At 39.8% G+C, this 22,152-nt stretch overlaps 3 protein-coding genes across 3 annotated transcripts; 1 reads left to right on the plus strand and 2 right to left on the minus strand.

Annotated features, from left to right (window-relative positions):
* Nucleotides 1-1,796: 1,796 nt before the first annotated feature.
* On the minus strand, nt 1,797-3,860 carry LOC308133199 (trypsin-2-like; the record flags this gene model as incomplete). The annotated part of the gene is made up of 5 exons (XM_080500500.1): nt 1,797-1,949; nt 2,085-2,221; nt 3,238-3,497; nt 3,577-3,730; nt 3,821-3,860. The coding sequence occupies 5 exons, from the start codon at nt 3,858-3,860 to the stop codon at nt 1,797-1,799; spliced, it is 744 nt and encodes a 247-aa protein (XP_080356626.1).
* Nucleotides 3,861-4,885: 1,025 nt separating this feature from the next.
* Nucleotides 4,886-6,428, plus strand: LOC308133399 (trypsin-like; the record flags this gene model as incomplete). Its single annotated transcript, XM_080500754.1, has 6 exons — nt 4,886-4,925; nt 5,105-5,261; nt 5,576-5,674; nt 5,798-5,961; nt 6,061-6,197; nt 6,276-6,428. 6 exons carry the CDS (start codon nt 4,886-4,888, stop codon nt 6,426-6,428), a joined length of 750 nt encoding a protein of 249 aa, XP_080356880.1.
* A 967-nt stretch (nt 6,429-7,395) lies between these two features.
* On the minus strand, nt 7,396-21,288 carry cblc (Cbl proto-oncogene C, E3 ubiquitin protein ligase; the record flags this gene model as incomplete). Its single annotated transcript, XM_080500501.1, has 14 exons — nt 21,251-21,288; nt 20,361-20,747; nt 14,848-14,994; nt 14,568-14,724; nt 14,089-14,210; nt 12,499-12,636; nt 12,321-12,408; nt 12,034-12,165; nt 10,644-10,817; nt 9,148-9,300; nt 8,881-8,921; nt 8,411-8,485; nt 8,170-8,219; nt 7,396-7,526 (listed from the first exon to the last, which is right to left on the minus strand). Exons 2-14 carry the CDS (start codon nt 20,735-20,737, stop codon nt 7,396-7,398), a joined length of 1,785 nt encoding a protein of 594 aa, XP_080356627.1. The 5' UTR covers nt 20,738-20,747; nt 21,251-21,288.
* Nucleotides 21,289-22,152: the final 864 nt, after the last annotated feature.

Raw genomic sequence — 22,152 nt, forward strand, 5'->3', positions numbered from 1 at the left:
AATTTGAGAAAAATGTCAACATGCACAACTATCGCCATAACAATAAACTTTTGCAAATCTATTCAGATTTTTAAATATAGGAATCAAATAAAAGACATTCATTCTTTCATTCAGTTGCCAGCTTGCACACAGATTGTGTTGATATTTCATATCAGAATTCTCTCTACATATTAGTAAGGTACATATTTTTGCAACTTGTCTGCATGCCCCAGCTTTCTGCATTCTTAATGTCCTTTAGCTATTACCTCTAATATCAAATAGTCAGGGAATAATGTTTCGAGTGTCCAGTGTTCAGCTAGATATGCACTTTATCATCACCGTTGTTATATTTCCAATCCTTGAACTATCTTAGCTATGTAGAAAACGGCATGTAAAAAAAATTGATACTACATCCTTGAGTCATTCTTGAATTTTAATGGAGTCGTTCTGTTAGTTTGTCTCATGTTGTGCATTCAAAACAAATGAAAAAATACATTTTGTCTCCACATAGAAACACATCAGCAGGATAAGATGATGCTGTGTGCTCAGCACTACCCTCTAAAGAGAGGCAGAGGTACTGACTTTAGCTTTGCGATCTCAGCAAGACTGAATATTTTGATGGACATGAAATGCATTACGTTTTCTATGATAAGTGAGGACCACTAAAAAAAGTGTCTGAAAGCATTACAGAGAAAAGTTAAATGACTCTTCATTGCAGCCCAGTTTATCTCGGAATGCACACTTTAAGGTGAGGCTCTAAGTCGACGCGTCAGTATGTGGGTCTTCTAGTTATTTGAAACTACCTGCTTTTCATATAGGAATTCCATTCAAAATACATGGCATTATACAGATGAATATTTATTTCATGGTATTTTTATTTTATTTTATTTATGTACCGCCACTGACTGCACATCCCTCATCTACATGTGGATTGATATTTTTTTTTATTTATGTGAAGTTTCACATAAATTAAAATTCACAGCGTCAAGAAATTGTAGCACTTGTGTAATTTCTTTGTTAAAACTTTAAGTAGCTTCAGTGTTGAAGTTTATTCAATTTGCCTGAATTAACATGAAAATTGAGAAATCATAAAATATTTAAAATATTTAAAGAAAAAACTGAAGCACATGTGTATAATTTGTTTTTGAAAGTGCTTTGGTTAAACTATGATCTATTTGTGAATTCCCTCAAAGAAATTCTAATGTTTCTGCTCTTAGTTATACTCTGTTAGTTGTTGCAAAACTGAACAAATATTGTTTTCTCACTTCTATCGTGTTAAAATAATTAGTTTGAAGAGACACAATATGAACATATTCAGTCGTTTGGTGAGAAACGGCCAGTACTTCATTAGGAATACTACCTATATTAAGTTATATAAGTATCACTTGAATGTACCCGACCCATTACCTACCCATTATAGTTTGTGTCTATGTCATTCTCTGGTTGCTTTATGCCAACAAATGCACACATTTGTCAGATTTGCATTTCACTGTGAAACCCTCAGATTTTTAATTGAGGTATCCAGAAAGAACAGTAACGTAATTGCTTGAGACGAGGAACAGTATTGTCAGCAATTGTAAGCACGCCGATGCATCACATGAATGAAAGATTTTATTGATCATGCTTTCATATCTTACATCTCCTTTTTATCTCTCCTTCTTGATTTTGAGTTTCCCTTTGTGGCTCTTCCTTAGCCGCTCTCCTGCTGCTTACTTTCTGACACTACCCACAACCACCTCCTGTCTCTGCCTCATTCAATCTCAGTCTCCCTTCACGCTCACGTCTCTTGTGTCGCTCTGTAATGGGGAGATCACAGTCTAGCCGTAGTTGTTCATAGTGTCGTGGATCCAGGGCAACAGAGAACAAACTTTGGTGTAAACGCCTGGGTAGTCGGGCAGGGCACAGCCCCGGCCCCAAGAGACGATACCGTGCAGCTCCCCGTTACACTCCAGAGGACCACCAGAGTCGCCCTGCAGGGGGACGAGAAGGGAGGAAACAGAGGGAAGTGTTTATTCCTTCAACTGCCTCATGAAGGCAATTTATTCAAGATTTTCACATTCACCCTGGATAAATATTCAGGCATTGTGGTTGTAGTGTGGAATTACCTGACAAGAGTCCTTGCCTCCCTCCAGGTATCCGGCACACACCATGCGGTCGGTGATCATGTCGGGGTAGGAGTCTTCACATTCCTTGTCGGACAGAATGGGCACATCCACACATTGAAGATAAAATGGGTTGAACACTGGACAGCGGCGTGAAAGAAGCACAATGGAAGAACGGTGAGACACAAACATTTAAGGTTTCAAACGAGGCGGAAACCCCTCTATAGACAGAGAGGATTATTAGTCACCATTCGTCAGGTTTCTTGTTTTATGACAAATGTATTCAGAGCGCTTTCTCTTAAAAGTCTTTGTAGACTGCAGAGTCACCTCTATTTCTAATTTCCTTGTTTCAAAGTTGTCTTATTTAATGTCAGTTCGACATCCACCATGTTTTTTTTCCAGTTCTGTGTAGGTCCATTGTTGATCCTTCCCAAAGGATGAATAAGAAAAATTTCCTGCATATTTTATTTTCCCATGTAATGCTTTCTATGAAGGTTTATCGAGCACTGGGTCTTTACTCTTGAGCCTTCTTTTTCAGGTAGAATGCTGATGTGTGGAGAAATGAATGATGCATGCGTGTATAAATAATAAATAAATAATTTAGGTTCAAAATAATCTATAAAGTGTGGGGCATCTGCGTTTAGTGCTCGAGAGCAGCAGTGAAATTAATGCATCAATTCAAATTAATGCAATACTCGATGCTTCACTGAAAGCTAACGTTTACCCCTCTCATGACAAGGTTGATTTTGATTTCATGACTAGAAATGTCAATGAGTAAGTGCTTCTGCCTCTTTTCCAAAGATATCTGCAACTTTTAATACCTGGCGGTTGTTAAAAATTACTGTTGAAGCTCATGTTATGAATGTGAGACATGCCTGTCAGTGATTGGACAGTCTTACTGCGGAATCCTTGGCCACTGTAATGAAATCTGCTCAGTTACAAAACACTGTTTTACTGGTTCGAGTACTTTCTCATTTCATTTTCAGATATTGTAAGCACTGTTTAGGAGTTACGAGACGCATGTATGCCAGATTCTTTTAATGCCGAAAATACAGGATTATCGGTGATAGTTGTTTTTTGTTGTTGTTTTTTTTAGCAAGGCGATTTGAATATAGGTTGAATGTTGATGTTATCACAGGGATCAAGGTCACCTCACCTTGGTCAGAGTAGATGTTTCCCCATCCGGAGACTCTGCACATGGTCCCGGCTTCGGGACAGGCTTCGGGTAAGGGAATAGGCTTGACGTACTTGTTCACGATGGCATTGTGAGCCAGTTTCATCAGCATGATGTCGTAGTCGAGGGTCTGGTAGTCATAAAGCTCATGCCAGTAGATGGCATCCACTGCCATGTGCTGCTCGGTGCCCTCATGCTGCCAGATGTGGTTCTCACCCAAGATGGCAATCTGTGTATAAGGACTGAACAAAACGACATGATTAAGATTTTCTATTAGAGTGGCCAATGGAGACTTTTTAAATAGAATAATGTAGGACACACTTTTGCCAGCAGTGGGCAGCAGAGATGACCCAGCGTTCACTGAGGAGTGAGCCTCCACAGTAGTGGTAGCCGATGTTAATTGACACCTGCCAGGGTCGAGAGTGAGCGTCACACTGGAAACCACCCACGATCTTGTCATCCACAGGGGCTGCAGCTGTGGGTACAAAATAAATGCACAATACTTAATGCCTCAAAGTATTTCCGAACCTCAAATCTGACTTCGTATACTGCAAATGTTCTTTACCTGCAGCACCCAGGAGCACAAATACAATCAGGCCAATCATCCTCGGTCTGACTCCACTCTATGAAAGACCAGACTGGAGTTGAATGACCTGCAACTGACAGAATTTATACCCCAACGCCTGTGTCTTGTGGACCACCCCTCCCTGTCCACTCCCTCACGGGGTCACTATGATCTATCCTCCCACCGGCAGATATCTGTCAACTCCTCAATCTGGAAAACAAACTTGTATAATTTTTATTAAAATATTTTGTGTCTGCTCTGGTAAAGCTGGCAAAAAAGACCTGTAATCAAAGAAACATTCTTTTTTTTTTTTTGGTCAATTTTTTTCAGAGTGACATTTTATTGGATATTATAATTTTTTATTGTAACAACGACCAATAAATTTAACAAGCTGTTCTATGGCGTACCATACTGGTATAATTCAATAAAATAGAGGACTTTAACAGTATTTATTGGCGCCCAGAGACTGTTAATGGCTGTCTGACACATAAACAGAGAAACAGCATATAGTATTTGTTATTCTTCTGCTTCTGAGGACACAGATGGTTTCTTTCTCATCGTGTTTGGCTTCCGCCGTAGCCAAAGGCAAAGCTGCGCAGCAACACATTTATTAATTTATTAATTTAATTTCCTCTATTAAAATTATTATTCATGAAATGTTTGGACATTTTTGACTGGAGTTTTTACTCTTTTTTTTCCTACATGTTCTAGCCTTGAAACAGAACCGAATATCTTGTTTTGATGTTTTTCCAATAATGAGTGACCCATGAAGGAACCGTAAACAGGTGTTGAATGTGTGTAGACCTTGACGAGGTGCACAGATGATGTAACCACAGGGGGTGTGCTGAGATGGAGCCCGAATGAGCAAATAAAAAAAGAAAACTGGGGCACGATAAGAAAGTAGATTTGGCTCAGCAGTGCCTACCAAGGGACGGGGCAGAGTGTAAGACGCAGGTGGGATCAGTAGAGAGAGAGGAGCGAGGGGAGGGACGCAGCGGGACGGCGGGATATAAATATGGACCTTGGTGTGTCCAGATGTCTTCTGATCACTCACCAGACACCACCATGAGACTGCTGGCTCTGCTACTGATGGTCGGAGCTGCTGGTAAAGACAGAAATGCAACACTGGCAGAAGGAGGCACTCGCATACAGACACACTCGCATACAGACACACTCGCATACAGACACAGAGCCATATATTCACACTGAAATGCAAAAATGCGATGCAAACATGAGATCCTTGATAAGTCTAAAACAGAGCTCTATACTGCCTGTGTACAACAGTTGCAGTTCCCCGAGAAGATGGAAGGATCATTGGAGGAGAGGAGTGTGAAGCCAACTCTCGTCCATTCATGGCCTCTCTCAACTATGGCTACCACTTTTGCGGTGGTACGCTCATAAACAAGCAGTGGGTGCTCTCTGTGGCCCACTGTTGGTACAAGTAAGTATACATGGTTTGAAAAAGGGACGTCGATACATTTTTGTAGATTTCGTCTGACATTTTCCTCTGAATTGAAAACAGGAACTATGTATTGGTGAGTGAGCTCAGGCAATGATGAATCTAAACAATTTCGAGTTCAGTTTAGCCAAAAATGATAAAAGAATCTAAGACAATTGACTGAGGTACCGTGTTTATTATTATTCACATGCTCAGCATGATTGGCTTCAGGCTCGGTGACGGTGAATTAGATAAAGCTCTAGAGAAGGATAAATAAAAATCTATATTTCTATAATACACTTCACCTTGTCTACCAGTCCCTACTATATGCAAATCATCCTGGGAGATCATGATCTCCGTGTTGCCGAGGGTACAGAGCAGCTCATGAAGACTAACACCATCATCTGGCATCCGAGGTAAGTCAAAATGTAATTTGTTGTTGCCGAGACTCTCCCTCACTTTCCACTGCTTCTTCCATAAATTTACTGCAGAGAAACGGCACAAGCTTTAAGGCTTATTTTAGATTCCTCTCTTCACAGTTACGACTACCAGACTCTGGATTTTGACGTTATGCTGATCAAGCTCTTCCACCCTGTGAAAGTGACTGACGCCGTGGCGCCCATCCCGTTGCCCACAGGGTGCCCCATGGGAGGGATTCCTTGCTCTGTGTCTGGATGGGGAAAGACTGCAGTAGAAGATGATGGTAGGTATCGTTTTTAAATGATCCAGCTTCAGTGTGCAAATCACCACATGAATAATACCATAATCGGTTATTATTATGAGTCCACGTGGTCTGTTGCAGTGGCGTTGCCCGCCCGCCTCCAGTGTCTGGATGTACTTGTTGTTGACGATGAGGAGTGCAAGAACGCCTATCCTGGCTCGATCACGCGCAGGATGTTCTGCGCTGGCGACATGGAGGGTGGCAAAGATGCCTGCAATGTGAGTTTTACAATAAGCAGACCCACGGCTCTGTGTGCGCAGGACCACCTGCTCACTCTGTCTCTCTCTGTCCGTCAGGGTGACTCTGGCAGCCCACTGGTGTGTCTCGGAGAAGTTTACGGCCTTGTGTCATGGGGTCAAGGATGTGCCCAGCCCAACTTCCCCGGCGTCTACGTCAAAGTGTGCGAGTTTCTTTACTGGATTGCAGACACTATGAACGCCAACCCCTGAAGGAGTGATTGATCTTTTCTACTCCCTTCTTACAGTTTATTACTGTCTATTTTCCATTCTGCTCTTAATACTTACGACTCCCTCTACATCTTCAGCCCCCTCTTCCTTTACAGATCTTTTCTGTGTTTTGTGGTGCTTCATCCTTGCATCATCGCACATTTTCTCCCTCGCATATTCAGAATCAACACACGCCGCAACACTGAAGAAACAAAGCCTCTTAATAAATATTCAGTCTTCATTTGTTTGTTTTCATTTTAATATTTATTTGCATGTTAAGTGAGCCAGAAGCCTTTTTTTCTGCTCTGCATTGATGGAGGGAGCGTTTAAAGAGAATGTGTCATATATTCTCTCTCGGTGTGTGCAGCTTGTATATTATTAATGTAAAGGTTTATATTTTTGTTAATTATGACTAAACTCACAATATTAAAAAGATTTAAAGAATAATTATAATTATAGCCTCTGGTAAAAAAAAAAACAATCAAAAAAATGTATAAATTTAAATCCCACAATTGGGATTTTGTAATATTAAACGTTATGGATCTAAAATCCATGGCACAGTCCCTGATTGGAATAATGTGTGAGAGAACATAAACTTTTCCATTGGATTATAATCCTTTAAAATGCATCTGTAATTTGACTCTTTTATTTTTCATTGCAATTCAATTTTCATTTACAAATCAGTCTATTAAGTTTGATTATTTAATGGAAGCTTGGTAAAAATTCATAAAGAGGACAGGAGTGAAAACTTGAAATTAGGTGTTAGTATAAAACAAATCATGCTGATAATTGCAGAGGGCAAACTTCTTCCTCTCAGTCCCACCCACTCGTGTCATGTGCAGCAGTGCAGCAGTGCAGCAGGGGCCTGCTAATTTCTAGTTAAACATGTAGGTTTACAGTTTTTATATTCAATGAAATCTGACTTTGTGTCCGTCAGAAGTTTCCAGAATCCAGTGGGCTGTTTCGTAACTTAGGACGACATTGTTCTCGCCATGTCGCCAAGGCCACACTTGTCTTTTCTCAGTCCTTCTCTCTTGTCCTCCCTCTGCTTACGTCTTCTCTCTTTGACGGGGCTGGAGGGTCCGAGCCACACGGCCTCACCTGCACACAATCACAAAGAGAGCTCACATTTACACCTGCAGCCAGAGGAAATACTGCATGCTACATTCTTGCTAAAACTTCTGCCTCTGGAAAGAACTCAGATGGAGTTAATGCCTCTTTGGTTTAGCAGAGCTTTCATTTTGATACCAGGTTGTGTTGATAGACTTACCTGGAATTACTGATTGTCAAATTCTATCAAACCTACAATTTGCCCCCGATTTAGCAGTCTTTAAAATGCTTTGCAATATTAGTCACATTTTCTCGCACACACACATACACACAGTCATGCCATAGAGAGCTGCCACGCAAGGCCCTAAGTCTATTTTGATGGGATTTAGTGTTGTGCTCATGGACACTTGGACACTTGGACACATGGACTGATAGGGGATGAAACCTGCAACCTTCCAACTAAGGGACAACCCGATCTACCAACTGAGCCCCAATACAATATACACCAAATATACACAAAGTAATGGATGATCAACAGGATCTGCGAAAAACTGAAATATTCAATATATACAGGTAGCATATACTGTACATACAGGCTTTCGATTGCAACTAAAGTGCCTTCTCTAAAATCTACTGTCATTCTATTTTATTTTATTTTTACAGAATGTGTTTAAGATGCAGTGTTGTGACTTACTGCTGGCACTCTTCTGAGAAGAAGACTGTGATAGTCTGAGGTGCTCAGCACTGTTGAAACACAGATGTGGAAATACAGTTAAAATTGCTGTTGTGAATTTTTTTATTTGTTTTTCAAAAGACTGAACTTCTCATGCATGTCCATTCCTGATAATCAATATCTAAATATATACAACTTAAATGGAAAATACTTGCGTGTTGCTGTGAAACTCGGTAAAGAAGAACAAAAAGCTTCCAGTTACCTTTGAGAAAGAGGATGTGGTCTCAGACCACCAGTGCTCTCCTCTCTGCTGCTGTGTAGATTGTTGCCCTGGCACCTGAGACATTGTATTTTTGATTAAAAACCATGTTTTTGAAATTCTTCGCATGAACAGTAATGATTACAGTCTGACTTGAACTTGCTGCCGAACCTGCAAGCAGAGCAGACATTTAGAGTTGTAATGGTAAATTTGTGTTGAAGTGTGAAACCAGCAAACTTATGACTGCAAAAACCTCTGCACGGCGTTATTCGTAAAAGTAGCCTCAGGATAAAATGACTCTTGTCTTTCACACTTGTCAGAGGATTCAGTATCTTGGCAGAGTTCCCCTTAAGAAATCTGGAACTGATTTCACTCGGTTCTTATATATGAACCAGGCAGTTTAAAAAAAAACCAACACAAATTATATTTAGATGACAGGAATTCTTCCCTGTAACTCATCTACAGGGTCTCACCGATTTTTCTTTTGTCTGTGTGTTCTAGTGCCACTGTGAGCCTGCAGAAGAGAGGAAATGGGTCATAACGATTGTGCAGGCATCAGCTTCTACTTGCATCCACGCAGCTCTTGGTGAGTATCTGCAGTGCTGTGCATGCATTAACATTGCTGATAGTTTTAGCATCTTTGAAGGCTGTGGAAAGTCAGCACTTCACATCATCATCAAGCCGCCACGACACGATAGAGGAGAAACATGTAAACAGCTCAAGTGTCTCTCGGAGCCTACTGAATGAGAGCGGGACTGTTTAGTCGGAGACTTGGTTTCAGATGTGTGACGCTGGAGGGAGGGAGATGGGCATCGTGCGGCTGTGATGTTTGTCGGGGGAAGATTTGCGCCGAGGTGACGAGAACTGGAAGGCTGGAAATCCAAACTTGAGAACTGTTGAAGTGAAATGCAATCATTGAGTGGGGAGCATACATTTATTGTTTTAAAAAGGAGGAGGCATGTTGCCATCAAAGAACTGGGGTCAAAGCGACTTCGTCATCAGACCACTGCACACACTCATGTCACCTCATGCCAAATAGTAGTTCTTGGATGAATGGCATATTTTGTGTAGCTTCAAAAGAGAGAGATCCTTTTCAACAACTGATCCACAGGGAATAAAAAGAATTTGTTGACCGACGCTAGCTCAAGGCTATTACATTAAAAATCAAACGTCTGCCATCAAAGTATTCAACCTTCAACTGGCACATTTCTAATAGTCCTGCAATCTGTTTTTTGGTCCGAATTACATTATTACAGTCATCACAATCATTTTACCTCATACATAAAGTCGAATTCTGTGGTTTAATAAAATTGCAATTTCTACTCACTGCATATTGGTATTTAACTGATTTCTACTTTTTGTATTTTATCCCACCCAGGGAGCAACTTCTCTACTTTCATCAGAAATCAGATCGTCATAATTATCAATATATGCCTCTACATATATACACAATAATATATTCTTGGTAAAACACTTATGGAGCACTGAAATATACCTTATATTTATTTATACCTTATATTTCAGTGCTAACCCTTGGTATGAATGCTAAAATGAAACTGAGACAGATAATTTTTTTGATTCATTTCTTGAACCTAAACAGGTGAACACTAAAAATCCTCACCAAATATTCAAGCTGGGTGAGAATTTAAAAAAAGTATTGAACCGCAATCCATGATTTGGAAATATTTCACAAAATAAAAAAAAAAGAATTATTTTCTCACATTCATTTATTAGTTATTTCATTCATTGAATGAAAATGTATATTTGGATTAATGGACAAACATTTTTAGAACTGAATTTAATGTCTAATTAATAATAAAGATAAATTGAAATAATAAATCTCGTGGAGAAATCAAGCATTATAGGGCTATATAAGCAACCCACCTACTTCCTAAGATCCAGATTTATTTTACAAACAACTTTTGTGAAAAAAATAAAATCATTTGGGACTTTGTCATCAATCAAAATTTGCTACTGAACTTCACACTGAGTGCATGTTGTTTGGGAATTTGGATTTAATACAGTCAGCTTCACTCTTGAAGCCTGAGATTAAGCTCTGCCTTATTTGCATTTAAAATATAAAATTAAATGTTGCTTTCATCATTGTGAGCAGGAGATATATTTGACCTTGCCTTCATACACAATAAGAAATTATTCAGCAGAAATGGTAACACATTAACCATAAAGGCACAAGTTTCCACCCATCCCCTCAGCAAATCACCCGCTGCTTACACACCTTCTTGAGTGCTGCCATTTCCTTTACCAGCAGTTCAATGTCCTCGTGGTCCTCGTCATCCTCGTCACCTTTCAAATCCCACGGACCGCTGTGTGGCAGGTAAGGCTCAATAAGGACGGATTCTGTTCCTCTGATGTCGCAGCGGCAGTATGGGCACGTGTGGCCGGCTGTCTTCTGTTAGACAAGGAAGCCAAAAATGTGTTCAACTGAAAAGATCCCGCGAACATGAAGACATATTGTCTTGAGAACAGCTTCGTGTTCCATTTGAGCTGTGTAGTGGAATATTTTGACCCTGTCTTCAGACAGGAAAGCCACCAGATTTTCAAAAGATGAAGAGGATGGAAAATGCCACCTTGAGCAGACGCTCGTTTTCACATGTAAGAATAGATGAAGGCGACTTGTTGCGACATTTTACTGGCTGTTCATTCAGCCACAATTTAATTTGCATATAGAAATTGTGATATAGTTTCTCTACCAACATGAAAGCAGTTTTTAAATTGTTTTTATTTTTTTAAGAAACTAATTGTTGATCATTTCTAACTAACGTCTAGACTCGCTTGCAACTTTTCATTTCTGGTCTGACGATCATAAATCTCATTCAACTTTCAACTTTCTCGCTCTCTTTCCTATTATATGCTTCACATGCTCCATTTTTATGAAAGTGACTGTAAAGGATCGTGTGTGTGGAGGATGTGAGCTTCAGTTCACATGGTACATTTAAAGCCAAATATCAGGACATGCTGCACTACACCTTTACAAATATTTTTCTGACCAGATGGAAGACCTCTGATGGGCTAACATTTTCAAAGAACTACTCGTAGAGCACAAAGCTGTCATTAAAGAGCAGCAACTTTTATTCTGATTGGATGTCCTCATTGTTACTCTGTGGTCAAAAGAGTAAGCAGGATGTAAGGGAAGGCTCCTTTACAGGAACAAGCAGAAATGTTACCTCACTTTTGTATGCTGCTGCAACGAGTAGAAGTAAGATCAACCTGAGTACTGTCTGAGCGACAATATGAATATAGCAATATATTAAAATATATAAAATCCTTTCCTACAAGTCAGTGTGAGGAAAGACATGATTATGTTTGATTTAAGTACTACTTAACATTTTTAGTTAATGCAGGTTATAACCTTTACTTTTTAATGTTATGATGAAATGTTTTCCAGAGACTCTTATGGCATATCTTTGACATAAATCCCAAGCCACATTCAAATAACTACCACTGAATGCACCAAACGTTACAGTGGCTCCAGATGTGGATATGATGGTTATGCACATGGTGAATTGAATTCACTTGTATAGTGAATGTGTCGTGCAGTCCTCTTTCATTTTGAATAGAGAGAAACTGACATTAGGCAGTTTGAGTGGGTGGATGAAGATCGGTACCTGCCAGCCTGTGAGGCATTCTTGGCACAGGAGATGCCCGCAGGGTTGGATCTTTGTGTCCTTATCCCTCTCTGCACAGATCTTACACAGCTGGAAGGTGCTGCCGATGTCACAGTACAGTTCATACTGTTCCTATTTGGTGAAAAACCGGTGGCAGTGGTAAGACAGAAAAAAATAAAATACAGAGCACAGTGCAAGGTCTATGTTTTGCTTTCGGTCAGGCACATAAGAAGCCGCTGGCAGTCTCCTCTAAAATTAATAAAGCGGTATCAAGTGCATCCTGTTACTTCTGTAACTTTCAATTTCCCCTTCTGGGCTGGTTCGCACAAGCTTGTCAGGTCGGGGTTCACATCACGGCCATCTGGGTACAGGTAGCTGCAGGCATGAAAACACACAGTACTGAGAAAAAAACAACACATAAACAAAGGTAAAATAAATCTAGAGCCATTGTGTGTTTGTCCTAACCAGCCTTCCTTGAAGCCCTGAATGAGAGCCTGGTATAAAGTTGTATTCTGGGGGATTGTCTGGACGATGTCCGCTTCATTTGTCACGTGGCCAATAGCCCACTGGCCCATTCTTGTGCAGCTTAGACGGAATATGTAGCTTCGGGACGACAGGTGCTTGTAAATCACACTTGCTTCCAAAACACAAGTTCAACGTTAGAAATAGCCTCAGACACTGTGAGGCTGATAGATGAGTCATTTCCACATTGTTATAATGGTGGGAATTATTTTCAGTGTTGAATCAAAGTTCAACTGAAATACTTTTTCTCAGCTGTTACACGTCACGTGTATACACTCACAAGGCATGTGGCAGGAAACAAGAAGCAAATAGGCATGAATTCGTGGTCAAGACAACCTGCTGAATGGGGAAGTATGTAAGTGCCTTTAAACGTAGCACGATTATTAGTACCAGATGGTCCAAATGGTGTTGAAAGTTGACAGAGTGGTTAGAGAAAAAAGGAAATAATAACTACGCTGCTGTTCCCATAAAAAAACAAAACCGCATGATTGGGCCAAGATAACCGAGGCGGCTGTCAAGCCAGCTGCAGACTGTACGATTTGACTTCATTACTTTACACAATGTGCCATCAATTTCACAGATTTGGTATCCAAGTATTCAGCCAAGGTTATGACCTTGACTGAATACTTGGAGGTGACGTGCAAATGCATATGGTAACAGTGGCTCCTTCATGCATCGGTGTGCAAGGAGAATGACGTTGCAACGTAATTCTATAGCGGCCAACTGAGGAGGTGGTTGGAACATTGGGTCTGATTCACAAAGATTCTATATGTAGGTTTCTAAATTGCAATGTTCACACTAATAGATTGCACTTTCCGATTGTGTGCATGTTGCTGGTGATCAACAAAGAATTGGCACTATGAGTCACATAACACACAGAGAGGAGTGTTCAAATAAGTGTTTGGCATGTATTATTCCTTGGAGTGATTGGATCGAGCGCTAAGCCCCCACAAGCAAAGAAAATGGGAAAACCATTACCTGATTTCATAAGTAAGATTTCAACATTGACATATCAAAATGTAGCATAAACAGTGTGAAACCATAAACCCACCCTGCCTTGTAAGTGGTTTAAACTGCTGGTCCTATAATGGTGTGTAGGATTTAAAAAAATGTTTTTATTCTATTGGCATCGACACTGTTTGTCTTGAACGAATCTGACTTATTTCCTGACTTGTGGCATCAACAAGGCATTCTGACCTCGACAACTGCCACTCGCTGGATATTTTCTCTTCTCTGTAAACGTTTGAGATAGTTGTGTGCGTAAATCCCAGTAAATCAGCAGCTTTTGAAAAACTCAGGCAAGCCTGTCTGGAACCAAAAACAACACGACATTTAAAATCACTTGGATCACCATTCTCCCCTATTCTCATGCTCAGTTTGAACGTCAGCAGCTCGTGACCCTGTTGCACCAACAAGTATATGAACATGTATACCTAACAGAGTGACCAGAGAGTGTAGGAGAAGTGAAGGAACGTGATTAGCAACTCAACAGTTTCAAAATATGACCCACAGGCAAAAACAAATGATACTCACCTGCCGGGTTTGTGCAGGTAGTGCTGCAGACGAGTTATAACCTGGTCATAGGTGAGGAAGGCCATGTAGCCCGGATGAGTCACTGCAAGCTGGTTCCAGTTCCTGATAAGTGATCTCCAGGGCTAAAAGACAAGAAGGTATTTGACATTTCTAAGGTGAGAGGAGGAGTAGTAATGCTGTCAAGGATATCACATTTGCAAGTAAGAATTGAGGAAGTATTTGATTCCAGCCAGAAAGTAGTCTGTCACTTTTAGCCCCATATACGAGCACTTTTACTTTAACAAGCAAGCTATGATTTGAGCTTTAGTGCTTTAGCACTCCTCTGCTCCGGCCTTCAGACTTCAGTTCCCCTTACGGCGAGTACCAAACTTTCCATTCCAAAACAATCCCCAAAATAACATTGGGGAAGATTTGATAAAACATCTTATTGTCTCTTTAAGTAATCAGTTATTTGACAGTTTTTGAAATGCTTAACTTACCTGAAATAGTCTTGTAAAGATGTCAAACTCAAACGCGGAGACGTGATCGTTACATGTGAGATCAATGGTTGATTTGAGAGCCATGGACTCCATCCCCACCTCAAATGCATGCACGCGTTGCAGCTGCTCTTTAAAGCTACTCCACTGTACTATACACCTACCAGGACAAATGGACAGTCAGTGAATGTGGACAAAAAGCACAAAAAAAACCCTAAAACAAAAACAACAACAACAAATGGAACCAAGGATGTTGTCAGCATGAAGAATTTCTCTCACGCACTGGTTGCCAAATGAATATCTCCAGAACTCCTCTGCCTCTTTCTTCGTCAGCCTGTAGGTGTCACCCTGAAAACATCCCTCTGGAAACATGGCCCTCAGCTCCCACAGCATGTGACTGAACATCAACGACAGTTTGGTCAAATTCTTCCTATGAATGAGAAACACATGTGAGTCTCAGTTTTAGAGGCAAGTGAGGCTTTGCACGGTGACATTCAAGCACTATGTGATCTTGAACAAGGGCTGTTGAAAATTTTTTTTTTTTAAGCCAGTTAATCACCTCTTTTAAGATGATAATCCAAATGTTAAATACTGTCGACGTTCGATGAAAATATAAAAACCCAGTCTATTTTATGTGCATGCAAAAGCTCTCTTGTCTAGTAATCTATATCTGTGGCTTTTTAAAAGAGGCTACCTACGTTTGCTATGTAACAATTTTGTTACGTAAATAAAAACCACCAGCTACTCAAACTTGGAATAACCAACCGATGGGCTTAGTTTCAGTTGAACCAAGTTGAGCTGAAGCACTGCTGATACTTTCCATAGATAAACGCTCACATAAGTGCATAAATGGAGTCCAGCTTGCAAACAGGATGCTACCTGCTGCATGCTTGCCTGTGAATACCACAAAATGTTCCAGTGGCCAGTGTGTCTCTCAAGGACAGTCTTTACCTTTCACACTAGTCGAAACTCTCTGATGTGTTTTTATTTGTTATTTTTTTTCCGACAAATGCGTGGCCTATTTTTAGACGATTGTCTTTCACAATTATATACTTGGCATTTCTAAGAAGATTTGCTTTACATGCTCCTGACAGACAATATACACATTGGTGTAATTTCACTCACACAAATTAAAGCTTTGAATTAGATTGAATGGCATGTTTTAAGTGATAATCATTGAAACTAAATTCTGTTTTGAATATTAAATTTAGGCATTAAGTTTAGGCAGGCAGTCATTTATTCAAGTGTACTTAGAATTTCTGCCATTAATGACACTGACTCCACAGCATACAGATTGTATGGCCATGTATATATATGTACACCTGAACATGCCATGACAGAGCACACTAGTTTTGTTTCACTATAAATGTTTATGGCTCAAATCAGCGATAAATAAAATATGTTTGATATGGGGAAATTCTTTATATTTTTTTAAAGATTTGGACTTAATCAGTCATTTCCCCTGTATGTCACAAGAATTAACATGATAGATAATAATCAGATACAATTATGCACGTTCGAAGTATCTCACAAACATTATAATGCACAATAAATTAGATGTGGGTTTATACTGATGGTGTCAGGAATGGGCAAGTTTGATTATGAGTCCTACAACAATTCACTCTTTACTGGCAGTAGCCAAGTTTTGACTGAACACTTCCACCACAAGGAAAATGTTGATTTAAGGTTTAACTTAATACGTAATACTTAATACTATCCTCAGTTTTATGTATGTGTATGTATTTGTTTTATCTGTTTGAGATTTTTTATTCTTTTATGGATTCCGATGTCTGCAAAAAAGATGATGATGATGATTACAATCATAATTCAACTCGTGTATATATGGTACAAATGTGCTTAGAATGACGTATGTCTTTCTGAAAACTGGTAAAACTAATGTATAAATTTTGGAAATGGGCTCACAGACTGTAAAGGGGGGGGCAGCTGCTCATGTCTGTAATGTCTGATTTAGCAGCATGAATTTTTAACGCAGCATATTCCCTCTTATGCAAAACGTTTTTGATGCAACGTTGGAAATTTCCTTTAGATCTATGCAGGCCTCTGAAATTCATTAGAATATGTCTGATGGTGTGAAAAGTGGCGGTAAACTTTCCAACCGAGTAAGGAATAGTGAACCTCTTGAGAGCAGAACAGAGTAGCAGCAAAAGAGGATGTGGGAAGGAACGTGTAAGAGCCAGGTAGACTGTAGGCCTGTCTGGCCACTAAAATTATCCCTCAAGACTAAAATAATCTGAAAAAAAAAATCTAGGAATAACACAACTTACCCCGCATTTATGCACAAATGGCTAAGGTATTCTGTAAAATATGAACTTCAGATGATTCATTCGGTTGCAAATCTATTAGTCGGGAGTGGTTTCCATTTGCAAATGCCATAGTTACAAATTGCATGTTGCTCACCGGCCTCACACTTCATGAAGCCTCGTGTGAGGCAGATTGCATTTCTCTGAGAAAACACAATACAATAGAGCAAGTGATTTACTTCTACAGACTAATAATCAAGTGCTCTACTCCACTCGAATAGTGAAATGTTTTTAAAAAGAGGAATGACAATGTCATTGCACATTTTTCTGCATTGAGGTTTCAGGACATTTACAAAAATAAGGTTTTGTTGTGTGACCTTAAAAAGAAATATGTACTGTAATGAATTTATAATTGCAAAGAGGGAAAAAGCTTTTTTATGAAATGTCAATGTTGAAAATGATGGGGTGCGACAAGACAATTGCACACAAGCTGTTTTTACAGCGTGAAATATAGTCATGTAACTCACTATACTCAGGAGAGTTGACTCTTTTCATTGCATATCGCATTTTACTTCCATTAGTACATATCTCCAAATGTTGGAAATGATGCAAGACATTTGAATAGATGCATACATGTTTGGCCATTTGCATGTTTCTTTCTCAAATTCCTATCAGAGGAGACCAAAGCCGTCGATATGTCGCAGACAATAATCCCCCAGCCTTTAAACCCTCCGCTGTCTGTCTCTGTTTTCTGTGGCACTTGCTGGATTTCAGTTCTCTTTTTAGCTTTGTATGATTGCTTGGCTGAAATTTCACTTACGAAAGGTCAACTATTATTCCAACTTCCTCCACAACGTGTTTTTAGTAATGGATGGATAACTTACTGCCCTGACGCTAAGAGATAACAAGCTATATATGAGAGCCGTCTTTACATCTCAGCAGTCTTAGAAGCAGAAAAAAAAAAAAAAAAAAAGAGGGTTGGTGCAGAACTATCTATAACGTGAATTTGTCACATGGCTGCCCATGCAGTCATCAGTGTGGTCAGGCCATCTGTTGTGCGTGCAGAAGATTCTTGACTATGATATAATAAATCTTTAAATAAGCCCTATCTGATTTTCAGATTCAAATCATCAGCGCTGGTGCCTGTAACATTCTGTAATCACACAACAGATGTTGTAGAGTGTGGAGAAGGATCTACGTATTCGAGCTGAGAGCCAACCACAAGGCATGGCGATAAGCTTGTCAACTAAATTATGGCTTGGGTTGTGATATTCAGTTTGCATTGCAATCAGGCTTTAATTGTTATGCGATTGCATCAACTTATCCATTGTCCATTAGAATTATGAACAAAACTGTGGAAGCACAGTGTCAATTGCATTTTACTGTCCTCAATCAAATCCTTTTAGCCAAAGAGGGGTCTGTAGTACCGCTGGTTGATTGTAATATCTGTACAACATTTCATTTCGGCAAATAGTATCAGTCAGGAATGATTGTTTTTGACATTTGAATTGATGCAAAGGCATTGTCAATCAGTAGGGTAGGACATCTGCAGTGACACACACAAGCAGGAGAAATCTGTATGCTGGAGGGAAAACTACTAATTCATCTATTGAAATACCATATTTAAAAGATACATTTATTTTAATGGAGACAGTTAAGTTTCAGACTATTCACAAAGATTTAATAGCGAGAGCGTCTAACAGGAGTCGACACCTTCTATTTTTGCCACTTTCCACTAAATAAAGCAACAAAACACATTTAACCTTTAAAATGAAGAAACCATAGCTCATATAAAAGCATATATAGTTAAGTTAGGTTTAAGATGGGCAATATATTGTAATATATTTCAGTTTGTTTTAGCGGTTTTATGTTTATAAGCCATTTTGCTTGTATTAGCTGTTAGTCATTTGAGCCATTATAGCTTTTTGACAATTTTAACGGTTCTGTTTTTTTTTCCTTTTTTGTTTGTTGTTTATACCATTGTAGCAATTTAAGCTGTTTTGCTTTATTTTTTAAAAGAAAATTTAGCAGTTTCAGCTTTTTTAAGCCATTTGATAAGAAGCCTTTCATCAAACAAGCATGTGTTTTCAATTTTAAAGAAATAAATGTTTATTTACATGTAAATATCTGAGAGCCACCTCAGAGGTGCTAAAGAGACACATGTTCTTCCAGTTAAGCGAGTTGCAGACCTCTGATCTTGGACATGAAGACTTTTGCTATTGTCAAAGATCCCAACAGGTAATAATAGTAATATCTTATTAATTTGTGACATTGTTGTAAAATAAAACAGCACTTCTTGCCCATGCAAAAGTAAAGGAGCAAAATGAAAATGGACCATTTCTGTTGAAGTTTTGCTTGTTTGCTGCCATTACAGATCGAATGCAACTCAAACGCAACAAAGAAACTGTGCGGTCATCCAGGCCTGTGTTCATCGTGCTCCCAGGTGAGCATGTGTAGTAAAAACACAATAGTGCAGGAATGCTTGAGCATCCAACTGTACAAGAATACAGAGAAAGAAAAAGAAAGTCTGTCCAAGCTGCACTGCCTTTCTGTCTCTCCACGGTTGCACACATTCAAAAGATGTTGTTGCTTTTTCAGGTTTCCACATATTAGCATCACAAAGGTGCAGGTTTGAGCCTTTTTTTCCACTTTCAGTATTAGTATTCCCAACAGGATCATGGGAATGTGGCCCAAACTCCAAAATAAGTCACTCTTTCGAGCTGATCCAAAATATCTGCAGCAAAACTTTTTTGCTAAACATTTCAGATTACAATGAAGTCCATTTTCAACCTCTGCAGAATTGAGACGTTATTTTATGTTCACAAAGCCCCTGGAAAAGTTAGTTCATCTCATGTAGAGTTCAACAAAGAATGAAAATCTCTATCATAATCATCAACTATCATAATTCAAAAGTTACTTATTTTGGATTTGGTTGTCCAGTAATTTTAATGACAGCACAATATGTCTTCATTGTTGTGCTTTTAATGAAGTATAAGTGGAGTGAAAAGCTTCTATCACTTGGCAATGAAGGGGAATTTATTTAGTGCATCACCACCACTTACTGACCCCATTTCATTTGTTTTACATAAGGTAAAACAAATTAAATCAAATGTATCAAAAGAGAGAGAGAGAGAGAGAGAGAGAGAGAGAGAGAGAGATCAGGTTTCAGTTTGAGAGCGCGAACAATTTAATTTATTGCCTCAGTCCAATTGGAAAAATGATTATCATGTTCAAAAAGTCTTCAGATCTCTTGTTTTGTTCCGTCGACAGTTTGAACTTGGGTATAGAAACAGAACATAGGAAAGGATGATAAATTATTAATTTCGGAAACAAGAATGAGTACTATTTGTATTTTGATGTAAGAAATATAAAACAGCATGAGCAAATTTTTTCCTAAATCGATTTTATGTGGCATTCATTCATTCAGGTTTTTTTGTTTATTTTTAGAGGAATTCACTGAACAAACCAGGCCGCGCCTCTGAACATGCGCTCCCTTCTGCTTGATGACGCTCGCCTCAGCCCGAAGGCCTCTTACCTGTAGGTTGATCTCTCTTCAAATATTTTCTCGCGTCCCTCTTTGAACAGCAGCACAGCCCTGTCGGTCTTATCCAGCAGGTTTCTGACGTGGACCCTCAGGTATCGGGCCTCATCTCTCCGAGGCACCGGGGCTCCGGCTGCCCCGAAGCCTTGGTAAGGCTCCCAAACCTGCGTGAGCAGCGTCGAGGTCTCAGTCACCAGGTCGGGCAGGTATGGCGGACTGTTCCTCAGTCCTAAGTGGGGATTTGTGCACAGCTCATGGAGCTTCTCAAGCCTTCTGAGGGTCTTCTCCACCATTCGCAGATCTCCACTGGTGGGTGGCTGGGAGCTCAGCTTTGGGCTCCTGGAGTTTCCCGAACCTGCTGCTGCCGCCATGATCACACCGCTGAGTGCAGCCAAAAAAAGTGTTTATTGTAGGTCAGTGAATGAGTTAGGGGGCGTGGGAACTCACGAGGGAATACTCATGAACAGAAATTTGGAGAGAATATCTTCAACAGGTGGAGCTTTCAGTGTTTATGCTGACATTTGTAGTCCGTCGGATGTTGCTAAGAGTTCAATTGAAATATCACCTCCTTCAGACAGCATTTCCAGTTCGTCCAATTAATAATTAATTCCATAAGCAGTTACATCTTTAAAATCAGTGGCTGCCATCCATCCAGCCTCTCACTCCAAGGTCAGATGAAAAGATGCAAAAATAAAAGCCTGTATTTAACAATATCCATACAACAAGTGGAAGTGACGCGAGAACGAAGAAAAAAAAGACTTGAGTTTCACACTCTTAACTTCCAAACAGTTCAAACTTTTACCATAAACTGCCTCCTCCTCATTCTTTCAACCCTTTCAAATGCTTCCAGTCTCGGCCCGAGTACAGGACTGTACTCTGCTTACCCACATCGAGGCGTAGAAATCTTACAGGGTCACCAGAGCTGCTACATCTTCTCCAAGGACAGCGGAAACATGCTGTGTGTCATGGCCTGAAACCCTGCTGCTGCTTCTTTGTCTTTTTGATGTCACCCCTCCTTTCTCTCTCTCTCTCTCTCTCTCTCTCTCTCTCTCTCTCTCTCTCTCTCTCTCTCTCTCTCTCTCTCTCTCTCTCTCTCTCTCTCTCTCTATCTCTCTCTCTCTCTCTCTCTCTCTCTCTCTGAGTAGTCGTAGTTCACTCTTTGATTGGTTTCCTGCTTGCAGCGGCTCGACAAACGTGTTTGCTTTCTCTGTTCCACAGCTCAGAGAGAGAGAGAGAGAGAGAGAGAGAGAGAGAGAGAGAGAGAGAGAGAGAGGTGCATAGTGAGGAGTGGACTCAAAACTAAGCATTTACTCAGAGTGAAAGAGAAGTGTACCACCCAACAACAGTCTATCTGCAGGCAGTTGGAGAACTAACTACAATTCATGTACAGGCCATGAAGACATGCCCTGCATACTGAAATTAAATCAAAAGTGTAAAATCATCTGTTTATTAATTTTTTTAAAAGCTGTGATTACTGATATTGTAATTCAGTGCAGATTTACATTGGCCTGGCTTGTCTTTTAGCACCACCATGAGGCTGTTATTTATTTTGTGAAGTGAAATACTTTTTCCAACATCTACAACTTAATAGACAATTACATATACAAGCCCCCTAACAATGATGTGCAATGGCTTTGAAGAATTCTTAAATGCTATTGCAGTGCCATATTTATTCATTCATTAAGTGGTAGAACACAAATAGCCAGACGGCTGCTGTCATTTATCTTAACAAAAGCTTGTACGGGTGCATCTGAATACCATAGAAAAGTTAGCCTTTTGTGTAGTT

The sequence above is a fragment of the Blennius ocellaris genome (genome assembly GCF_963422515.1).
Source record: "Blennius ocellaris genome assembly, chromosome: 8".
Lineage (NCBI taxonomy): Eukaryota > Metazoa > Chordata > Actinopteri > Blenniiformes > Blenniidae > Blennius > Blennius ocellaris.